Source organism: Schistocerca cancellata, chromosome 4, assembly GCF_023864275.1.
Source record: "Schistocerca cancellata isolate TAMUIC-IGC-003103 chromosome 4, iqSchCanc2.1, whole genome shotgun sequence".
NCBI classification, from domain to species: domain Eukaryota; kingdom Metazoa; phylum Arthropoda; class Insecta; order Orthoptera; family Acrididae; genus Schistocerca; species Schistocerca cancellata.
In genome coordinates, this window is record NC_064629.1 from 47,531,321 (window position 1) to 47,543,720 (window position 12,400).

A 12,400-nucleotide genomic window follows, 5' to 3' on the forward strand; every position below is an offset into this window, starting at 1 on the left:
CCACGAACAACAACACAACAGGAGAGGACGGACACGACCAACGAAGGACAGAACGAACAAACAACAAGATCTAACAACAGAGTCACAGGAAACCAAACATGTCCACTCATACGCATAACAAGTAAGTAAGCTGTCTAATGCAAGGCGATGTGTCCACAGACTTACGTGGGATTAGACTGACTGGCTGAGCGAGAGGCTAGCACTTAAGTACTCTATCAGGGGCGCGGTTATTGGCCACTGGAACCACGTGTTCCACTGTGGCGCCCTCACACTAAAAGCGGGCCAGGTGGCATGCGCCGCCACAGCTTACAGCGCGATGGTGCAGAGACCTCTAGGGGGTCTTCGACATCCATGACGTCTGGTACGGATTCAAATTCTGTGGCACACGGTACCAGAATAAGTATGCTGTGAGCACTCCTGCCTTCCTATGTTCACAGAAATGCACGTATAACTTCCCTGTTTGATGAACCTGAAGCACCCTATCGCATTTTGGTTAGCCACTAAATCATCCGTGTTAATCCCACAGAAAATGCCCTGGACTGTTTACAACAATGTGTGAAACACAGCAATCATAAGTCCCTGCAATTTGGTAGCTCTAAGGGATCTAACCATCAATGAGTGGCTTCAGATGGATATAGCATACTTGACAAAACTTTTGGACACTTCCTCACCAAATTGATGTCATTATCATGAAGTATTAGTGTGATGTGTCCTGGCATGACAAATTTTTTTTTTTCTGGTGTGCTTATATTGAGTTCTCATACATACTGAGGTACTCCTCTTCTGTTGTTTCTAATCAGCATGTCGTAAAATTTTTGTAGCCTAACATTATCTTCAGAACAATATCTTTATCAATAACAAGTTTTGTATTGATCTCCATATGTTTCTTTTCATCATTGAGAATATTTATGTTCACATCCTAATAACCCTGAGGAGAACCAATTTAGCTATCTTCATTACATGTAAACACATCATAAACTAACTTCAGTAGATTCTCTTTATAAGAAAGAGATAGGTACTCACTGCAAGGCATTGACTGGCTGACAAAACTGTAACTCGAACTGGTGATCTGATGTGGAGAAATAAGAGCAGATTTGATATGCAAGAAGGAAAGTAAATCTAGATTAGCATCAGATTTTGAAAGGACAAAAGCACAGAAAAACTGAAAAAAGAAGGGAAGGATTTTGGGTTCTAATGCATTAGGAGTACCTTCAGAAAATGTATTTAAGACGTGTTGATACAATGATATGCTGTTATTCACTATGCTCCGTCACACAAAATGAGAAAAATGACAAGAATTTGTAACAGCAATTGAAATTCACTATGTGCCTCTGACTTCGGCAACACTGGAAATCTATGAATGGAACATACAAACAAAACAAACTTCCACTACACATAGAATTACATTTGCAGGAAATAAACAGATGAGCCAAACTCAGTAGTTTCTTCCGGCTTTGAAAGTAGTGAGTGTTTCCTGAACTACATATTCCTAATTGGTCTATGTTTTAATATAATAAATAGTTTATTCGAGATTTGTGAACACAATGACCAATCCACTTTTAAGTTATTACGTACCGAGTTGGACACTATGAACCGGCAGTATACCCATGGACTGTTCGAGCAACAATATCCCACATTAGCTAGCTGCCAGCAATTAACATACAAAACCTCTTTCAAACAAGCCCTAGTACCTCTGCTTACAACACTATGCTGACATTAACTAGTACAGCACCTAAATTTAAATCATGCCTAAACTATGCCTTGTAGTAAATTCGAAATCTTTCAAATTATTTTGCAAATGTGCAATTAAAAAGTCTAAATGGAAAAATGTTGAATTTCAAAAGTTACAAAAAATATATCATTACCATTGTCATGTCGCCTAGATTGCTTCTTGCCCATTCTTCTCCGTGTGTTATGGAAAGACATCGGTTTTGGGTAGTTCCTTTGTTGTGGAACTGGTTGAGGTATGTTTGCACTGACATCAGTGCTAACACTAGCAATTGACAGCTCATCGTCACTTTGTGCAATCCTGCAAAAGTTAACCATGTCACATAATTAACCACTTGTACAATTGTTACAGAAGTGAAGTTTTCATAAGCAATAACGTCTTCCTGACAAGATGTACTGATCAGTGTTAAAGTGTTCTTCAATATAGGTTCACCCTAGTTTGTAAATTTTCAACATACAATAATCTAAGGTATTAATTAAATGCACTGCAATAAAATGAAGAGGGAATGCGATCAATGAAAATCTAATTACATGAAACAATATATGTGTAAATCATTCAGACATGAGAGACCAACAATGTGATGAATATGTTGTGACAACTGAAAATTTGTGCCACAATGGGTCTCAAACCCATTTTTACCATTTACTGGGATCAGTAACCTTAAACATTCACACTTTCATCATCGCTGATGTTTACACCATTTTATTCTCAATGGTAGAACCTTTGATGGTAGTGTTCATGAGTCAAAGGAGGAAACATCAGTGAAAGTTTTAAAAATGTGATGTATTCTAGAACAGCAACCCACCCAAGCAACACCAATATCCTCAGTAACTCACGGTTTGGATTTAGAAGAGTTGCTCCACCAAGAATACCATTTGCACATTCACACACCACATTTTAGAAGCATTAAATAACAAAATAGCACCAGTTGATATTTTCTGTGATTTGTCTAAAGCATTTGAATATGCATCACAATATTCTCCTAGATAAATCGATGTTTTACAGCATTGATGGTATAGTCAATCAACGGATAATGTCTTATCTAACCAAAAGTATGCAGTAAATTGGACTTAGTAATTCAACCAATGCAATCAGCAGACATTTCTTTTGACTGGGCCCGACATTGTCACACACACACACACACACACACACACACACACACACACACACACACACACACACACACAAAGGAAGTACACCTCATAGAGTTTTCATTGCGTCTGTCTGCAACTCAATGTGTCATTTTTAGGGTGAGTAGCAATCTATCCTTTTCCTTATATTGTTGTTTAAGGAGTTAGGCAATTTGACTACTGCATCTGAGTACATTTATTCCAACATGAAGTTTATTGTAAATAAAGCACTGCAGTTCAAAAGAAACACACTGAAAAAGTTGTCAACATTCCTCCTATTCCACTGAATTTCTATTACTGTAATGTGTAAAACAGAGACACTATTATTGTAATGTGTACACACACCCCCCCCCCCCCCCCCAAATGAACCATAGACCTTGCCATTGGTGGTGAGGCTTGCATGCCTCAGCAATACAGATAGCCTTATCACAAGTGCAACCACAAAGGAGGGGTATCTGTTGAGAGGCCAGACAAACATGTGGTTCCTGAAGAGTGGCAGAAGGCTTTTCAGTAGTTGCAGAGGCAATAGTCTGGTTGATTGACTGATCTGGCCTTGCAACATCAACCAAAATTGCCTTGCTGTGCTGGTACTGCAAACAGCTGAAAGCAAGGGGAAACTACAGCTGTAATTTTTCGCGAGGGCATGCAGCTTTACTGTAAGCTGAAATGATGATGGCATCCTCTTAGGTAAAATATTCTGGAGGTAAAATAGTCCCCCATTTGGATCTCCGGGTGGGGCTACTCAGGAGGATGTTGTTATTAGGAGAAACAAAACTGGTGTTCTACGGATCGGAGCGTGGAATGTCAGATAGGGCAGGTAGGTTAGAAAATTTAAAAAGGGAAATGGATAGGTTGATGTTAGATATAGTGGGGATTAGTGAAGTTCACTGTCAGGAGGAACAAGACTTCTGCTCAGGTGAATACAGGGTTATAAATACAAAATCATATGTGTAATGCAAGAATAGGTTTAATAATGAATAAAGAAAATAGGAAAACGGATAAGCTACTACAAACAGCATAGTGAACAGAATGAGATTCTGGAAACATCCCCCAGGCTGTGGCTAAGCCATGTCTCCGCAATATCCTTTCTTTCAGGAGTGCTAGTTCTGCAAGGTACGAAGGAGAGCTTCTGTAAAGTTTGGAAGGTAGAAGACGAGGTACTGGCAGAAGTAAAGCTGTGAGTACTGGGCGTGAGTCGTGCTTCGGTAGCTCAGACGGTAGAGCACTTGCCCGCGAAAGGCAAAGGTCCCGAGTTTGAGTCTCGGTCGGGCACACAGTTTTAATCTGCCAGGAAGTTTCAGCATACTGAACACATTATTGTAGCCAAGATAGACACTAAGCCCGTGCCTACCACAGTAATACAAGTATATACGCCAACTAGTTCCACAGATGAAGAGATTGAAGAAATGTATGCTGTGTTAAAAGAAATTATTCAAATAGTTAAGGGAGACAAAAATTTAATAGTCACAGGGGACTGGAATTCAATATTAGTAAAAGGGAGAGAAGGAAAAGTAGTCTGTGAATATGGACTGGGGATAAGTAATGAAAGAGAAAGCCGCCTGGCAGAATTTTGCACAGAGCACAACTTAATCATAGTTAAAATTTGGTCAAGAAAGAAGGTTGTAAACACGGAAGAGACCTGGAGACACTGGAAGGTTTCAGATAGATCACACAATGGTAAACAGAGATTTAGGAACAAGGTTTTAAATTTTAAGAGATTTCGAAGGGCAGAGGTGGACTCTGACCACAATTTATTGGTTATGAACTGTAGATTAAAACTGAAGAAATTCTGTAAGGTAGGAATTTAAGAAGATGGGACCCGCATAAACTGAAAGAACTCGAGGTCGTAGAGTGTTTCAGAGAGAGCATCTCTCTTTGAGAGATGAAATAGTGAAGGCAGCGGAGAATCAAGTAGGTAAAATGGCGATGGCTAGTAGAAATTCTAGGGTAACACAAGAGATATTGAAGTTAACTGATGAAAGGAAAAATATAAAGATGTAGTAAATGTAACAGGCGAAAATGATTAACAATTTCTCAACAATGTGGTCAACAGGAAGTGCAAAATGGCTATGCAGGGATGGTGGCTATAGGATAAATGTAAGGATGTAGAAGCATATATCATTAGGGTAAGATAGATACTGCCTACAGGAAAATTAAGGATATCTCTAGATAAAAGAGAACCACCTGTATGAATATCAAGAGCTCAGATGGAAAACCAGTCCTAAGCAAAGAAGGGAAAGCAGAAAGGTGGAAGGAGTATACAGAGGGTCTATACAAGGGCGATGTACTTGAGGGCACTATTATGGAAACAGAAGAGGACGTGGATGAAGATGAAATGGGAGATATGACACTGCGTGAAGAATTTGACAGAGCACTGAAAGACCTAAGTCGAAACAAGGCCCCAGTAGTAGACAACATTCCGTTAGATCTACTGATAACCTTGGGTGAGCCAACTGTGACAAAACTCTTCCATTTGGTACAAGACAGGCGAAATACCCTCAGACTTCAAGAAGAATATAATAATTCCAATCCCACAGAAAGCAGGTGTTGACAGGTGTGAAAATTACTGAACTATCAGTTTCGTAAGTCATGGTTGCAAAATATTACCACATATTCTTTACAGACCAATGGAAAAAGTGGTAGAAGCCGGCCCTGGGAAAGAACAGTTTGGATTCCATAGAAATGAACACTCGAAACAATACTGACCGTACGACTTATCTTAGATGATAGTTTAAGGATAGACCAACCTACATTTCTAGCATTTGTAGACTTAGAGAAAGCTTTTGACAATGTTGACCGGAATACTCTCTTTCAGATTCTGAAGGTGGCTGGGGTAAAACATAGGGAGCAAAAGGCTATTTACAATTTGTACAGAAAGCAGATGGCAGTTATAAGAGTCAAGGAGTATGAAAGGGAAGCAGTGGTTGGGAAGGGAGTGAGACAGGGTTGTAGCCTATCTCCGATGTTATTCAATCTGTATATTGAGCAAGCAATAAAGGAAACAAAAGAAAAGTTCAGAGTAGGTATTAAAATCCATGGAGAATAAATAAAAACTTTGAGGTTTGCTGACAACATTGTAATCTGTCAGAGCCAGCAAAGGACCTGGAAGAGCAGTTTAACTGAATGGACAGTGTCTTGAAAGGAAGATATAAGTTGAACATCAACAGAAGCAAAACAAGGATAATGGAATGTAGTCGAATTACATCAGGTGATGCTGAGGGAATTAGATTAGGAAATGAGACACTTAAAGTAGTAGATGTGTTTTGCTATTTGGGAAGCAAAATAACTGATGATGGTGAAAGTAGGGAGGACATAAAATGTAGACTGGCAATGGCACGAAAAGCATTTCTGAAGAAAAGAAATTTTTTGACATTGAGTATAGATTTAAGCGTCAAGTCCTTTCTGAAAGTATTTTTATGGAGTGAAGACAAGTATGGAAGTGAAACATGGACACTGGTAAATTAGGCAATAAGAGAATAGAAGCTATCAAAATGTGGTGCTACAGAAGAATGCTGAAGATTAGATGGGTAGATCACATAACTAATGAGGAGGTATTGAATAGAATTGGGGAGAAGAGGAGTTTGTGGCACAACTTGATTAGAAGAAGGGATCAGTTGGTAGAAGACATACTGAGGCATCAAGGGATTACCAATTTAGTATTGGAGGGAAGCGGAGAGGGTAAAAATGGTAGAGGGAGACCAAGAGATGAATACACTAAGCAGATTCAGAAGAAGGTAGGTTGCAGTAGTTACTCAGAGATGAAAAGGCTTGCACAGGATAGAGTGGCATGGAGAGCTGCATCAAACCAGTCTTTGGGGTGAAGACCACCACCACCACGACCAACGTGTAAAAGGTGGTGGGTAGGAATTACTAACCCACATTTGCATAGTTAAAAAAAACCCTTTCAAATGATCAGCATGTAACCATATTTACAAATTAATTTGTTATTTGAATGTAAAATGACTGATTCCACATCATGATGATTTATCATGCAGATGATCGATAGAACATAAAACTAACTTAACAATGAAAGTGAGTCAGAACTAGAACTGTAGTTAGTTTCATTAGCTTCATCCATCATTTATATGATTAATTGTAAAGACACAGACCAAGTCATTCATTTGCAGTTCATATTTATTTATATATACAGCTACACACTGAGCATTTGCAAGTCTCTTTTTTTAATATACATGTGAGTAATTTCTATCTATGCCTTTTACAAATTACAAAAATAGAAATACTTTCTACAGAATAGAAAGTTTTCAAGAAGAAACTGTTCCATTTTGTTTCCAAATTCAACTTTGCTGTCTGTCACTCATTTGGTGCAGTCAGATAGCCTAATGGTTACAATGATTGCTTATGATAAACAGGATATCTGGGTTCCAGTTCTGGTATGGAACAATTCTCAATTGCTGCTACCACACATTCATTGAATAATGTAGCTTTTCTAAGAAATTTCATTGTTCTTGTGTGGGGAAAAAAGGTTGAGTGACAAATGGTGGAAAAAACTAGAGAAGTGGTGGATGCCCCTAAACCTCTATGCCATCTATGGAGAGACTGCCGTGAGGGAATGAAACAAAGTAATGAATCCTCATTAGAAAGGGGGTCATCGTGCACGATTCCCCAAGTTTGTGAAGACTATCAGAATCTCATGAAGGTCTGGTGAACACTTCAATTAGTAAACACACCTATCCAAAAATTAGCAGATGGGATGATTTTTGACTAGTCAATCATCATGCAACATTTGATTTTCACATAAAAGATTAATAAGTTTGGTTTATGTACTGAATATTTCAAGTGAAAAGCACAAAGTAAGCACATGCTGATTCAGTTTACCAGTGCTGTCTTAGACCCTACAGACATCCTACTGAGATGCATCACATGTATGAATCACATTCAGGATCTTGTCTACAAGCTCACTGCTTGCACCTGTAGGGAAAAAAAAATCTGTACTGTCACTGTGACTGTGACTGAAATGTGGAAACTTATACACTTTACTTACTTTCACTCTATCATTTCCAACAGTGTAATATTTTGTGGCAAATCTGCATTATGAACGGTCATTAGCCCAGGAAAGGATGGTCAGTTGTTCAAGCACCTTGGAATTCTGACTGCCCTCCCTGTACATGTATCCCCACATGAGATTTGTGGTTAATAATGTACATAATCAGAAGGAACTGTAGCATTCACTTAATAAACACTCAAGAAGAAAATTATCTGCACCTAGATTACACTTCCTAATGGTCAGCTGAACCTACCAATACCGGATGTCGGTTTTGTCCCGTACCATAATAATGATGTGGCATGTGAGCCATTTTGATATGGTATTCATCTTTACATACTGTTACAGATCTTCAATTTTCGTAATTTTTTGTCATCATTCTGTGTAGTATGTAGGGACTCCATCCGTGACTGAGTTGTTTTGGCTCACACGATCTCTTGGAACTTGAGAAAAATAAATAAATGAATCAAATCTGTGGCAACATGTGAGTACTTCATGTCATGGTAGTGTACAGGATTCACAGGAAATCTGCTCACCACAATCCTAAAACAAAAATAAAATTTACTGATAAACACAGCAGGAAGTAACAACTGCTACCTTTAACGAGATCAGTTTTGTTTCTACAATGATTGCTAAACTAAATGTGACCCAATGGCATCAACTAAAAATTGTGCAGCTACAAACATTGTAAAGCTGCTACTGCCAAGGCTCTTGTGACCTAAATGAATGAGAACAAGAGGCTTTAGCAAGAAGCACAGTATCTGGCCTACCAAGCAATGGGAAAAAATGCAGTTTCTCAACGATCCTGCTTTTATCCAGACACCTAAAATAGGATGTGTTAACAGACAAGGAGTATCGAAGGGATGTGTACAATAGAGTCAATCTTCTTCGAATTGCGAGGAATGGCGGAGGGTCTGCAATAGTATGTGTGCTCATTGTCTGTTTCCAGCGAGTCTTATGACCACAGTGGAAGGAACGACACTTAAGAATTGCTTGCATTCAATGGCACAGACATTACCCCAGGGGTGACTGCATCTTCAAATTTCAGCTCTTTAAGGTGCCAAATGTGACTACTTCATATTATGTGGGTACTTACATTCTTTTGTCTAATTGTAGTCTAAGTGTAGTATTACTTCATTCCAGTAATTTGTTGTATTAGAGCCGAAGCAAGAGTATGTGCAACGTGGACTTTTTTTTTTAATTCCTGACATGAAATTCAGGACTGATACCAAAGCCCCTATTTTTTATTGTGTTATCAATAGTTATTGCAATGCAGTTTTAAGGATTTATAATTACATAATTGTTTTCTTCAAGAGGTTTGGGGTGTGCATGTGCACAACACAAAGTATTTACTATCCAGTTTTTATGTGGACTTTTTATGTAGTGTAGAATTAATATGATGTTTGTGCCATTAAAATTTGCATCCAGTTTTTGTCATCTATATATTTAGGATTAAGTATGTTCAACTTTGAGTGTACTTCAGTAATTGCCAATATGGAGCCTCCTATCTGCCTCTGCAGTCGAGACTAATTGATACATAACAGTTACCAACAGTCCATTGTTAGCAGGCTCATTTAACTATGGCAGAAGGATTTCTACTCCAACCCTCCATCAACTAAGAAGTGTACCTGCATCAATCTAAAATAGGTTCATTTTCTAATGAAATGTTGTTATGTTTAGAGAGAACTCATTACTCTCACCAAATAAATGTTTTTACAGCAATATACAAATGCTGAAATTTTATTTCTGCACAAATGTTATTTTTTGCAGATTAGTATAGAAGAGAAACCTAGATGAACAGTCTGTGCATATACACTAGTTACTGAATAATTTTATTGAGTCTCTGATGTTCCACAGACCTAAGCTGAAGCTACTCAGACACGGAATGTGTCGTTACATACGATTCAGTCTCTGTCAAATGAACCGGCAGTCCCCACTTGATCATTTCCAAATGTCATGAAATTTTATCAAAAAGTTCCACAATGTCCAAGGATGGACACACAAAGTTTTGGCTCAATATCTCCATCGGTTCAATCTCTACAGACTCTCATAGGTAGGGGCCCCAAGTTCGCAACACCTTTATGTATGAACAATAGTGCCAACTTTGGATAACTTCTATGACAGGTAATCTTAACTTACAAGCCTCCACTTTTGAATACTTAAAAAAACCTTTTGTGGTAAATAAGAATATATTAAGGATCAGATTTTTAAATATAACTGGTGACAGCTGAAATTCGTCAAATTCATTGTGTGACTTGGAGAGCCAATCTTTAACCAGCCGTAACAATTTTATGGACGGATTTGGCCAGGAGTTAGTAATATGACACACAGCCATTCTGTCATCTTGTTCTTTGTGTATAATAGCCTCTGTCCTTCCTCAAAATATATGCACACGCAAATTTCATTAAAACGTTTTGGTAGCCAAACTGCCGGCCGAAGTGGCCGTGCGGTTAAGGGCGCTGCAGTCTGGAACCGCAAGACCGTTACGGTCGCAGGTTCGAATCCTGCCTCGGGCATGGATGTTTGTGATGTCCTTAGGTTAGTTAGGTTTAACTGGTTCTAAGTTCTAGGGGACTAATGACCTCAGCAGTTGAGTCCCATAGTGCTCAGAGCCATTTGTAGCCAAACTGTGGGTAGCTTTGGGGCCCATATCTCACTCTTAATCTCAGTCTTTAATCCTTTTTATTTCGCTATATCCTGTAAGAGAATTCTGTAAGCTTCAGTAGCTAATATATTTTAATTTTTGGCCCATGCGTGATTATGGTTGAAAATAAATGCTCGAAGTGATTACTTTTCATACACAGCGTGCATGTTCTAATGTGACAATGAGTGAACAGGAAGTAAAACCAGTGAAACAGAAAGTAAAGCCAGTGAAACCTACATTTATCTGAATAAAAACAAGTGTAGTTATGAGCAAGCAAGCAGCAACAAATAAATGAAAATCCATGCCTACTTTAAAAATTCATCCCTGAATAAAATTCATACAACTTCTCTTAAGACACAGAAAAAAAATTTTATTGTAAATTAATTATTGCATTTTTACACCATTATTAAATTCTTGAAAACAATGGTAAAACATCGCCAAAACATTTTTACCCGACTGTTGAAGGAATACATATTTTCTTTGAACTGTCAGTTCCACGCTAGTGTTGCTCTTCGAAAAGTTTGTGGCTGAACTAATTTGTTTCCCACACAAATGATGACCCAAGAAGTGTCTGATGCTTCCTAACCCCCCCCCCCCCCCCCACCTATTTTTTTTTTTTTTTTAATGAGATGGCACTGTAGTAAGCCTTCACCATTTTACTGTGGTCAGCTTGAGCCAGTGAATGAACTATCACTGTTGGGCAAAGAGCTTTTAAAACTTGTAGCTGAACTTGACTCTACAGAAGGTGCCCAAATTTGTTCATACTATAACACCCTGCTGGTGACAGAGTTTCAATTTCTGCAAAATATGTGCTGTAATCCATTTGGGAAAAACAAATATAAAGTTGAGAAGGGTTTGTATCAATTGGCGTCTCTTATGATAAAATGTTGAAATTGTTGACTTATACAGTTTTCGAGCCTGGCCACAAGCTTTGTCCAAGATGTAGACAAGAATCTGCTCATAAGCAACTACAGCATCTGGATGAGCAAGAAGAATTAATGTATACTGATTATATGGAATAAGCTAAAGCTTGTTACACAGTGAACACCTCACGAGTGTGTGTCTGAGATTTGCCTTTAAGGCTTCAACGAATTGGCAAATGGGATTCAATGGGTTACATAAGGCACAAAGTTCAGGATGTACAAGGTATCATCACCAAGCCTGTTGCAGTAGCTGCTGGTGTGAGCTCCACTGATGCTGTGGAAACACGAATAGTGAAGCACTGCCAGAAATTTAAGGATATGGACATTTTAATTAATGAACTAAAAATTAAGTGCATCATTCAAGTCAAATTTTAACCCTGGCTCCAAGCAGCTGGAGTACAGAACACACAGAAAAACAATTTAGTGATTCTGTGAGAATGGTGAAGCAGGTAGAGGAACTAAAGATGGAGGCTTGCATCTTGGCAGTACCCAAAAATTAAGAGGGGGAAAAGGCTTACATGTAAGATCAGACACAAAAGTCCTCAGGTTCTTTGAAGGTGATAAATTTTCTCGGCTGTGCCCAGGGAAAAGTTATTACATAGCAGTAAGGTTGAATGCTGACAAAGTTCATAAGCAGAAACAGCTCCTACTTTGTAACTTGAAATAAATGTTTACAGCATATAGTAAACAAAATGTCAATGAATTGAGCTTCTCAAAATTTTGTGAACCCAGGCTGAAGTAGCGTTTTACAGATCATGTAGCTGGTACAGGCTCAGTTTGAGTACATGTAATACATCACACTATCGAACTGACATTGGCTGCAACACCTATCAAGAATGATAACTACAAGAAATTATTCAAGAAAACTGTGTGCTGCTTGGAATCAATAAATAATGTCCCGGAAAACCTGAGCTCGAAGCTTATTTGGTAGATGTTTTCAAATAATATGATCCAGAATAAATTATACAACAC

General features: G+C 38.4%; 1 protein-coding gene across 3 annotated transcripts in view; it reads right to left on the minus strand.

The window, feature by feature from the left end:
• Positions 1 to 12,400, minus strand: part of LOC126184653 (R3H domain-containing protein 4-like) — a 104,762-nt gene that overhangs the window by 85,582 nt on the left and 6,780 nt on the right. For all 3 annotated transcript variants that reach the window (XM_049927133.1, XM_049927132.1, XM_049927134.1), the window contains exon 2: positions 1,866 to 2,029. In XM_049927133.1, the coding sequence (XP_049783090.1) occupies positions 1,866 to 2,029 (164 nt within the window). The remainder of the gene's footprint in view (positions 1 to 1,865; positions 2,030 to 12,400) is intronic.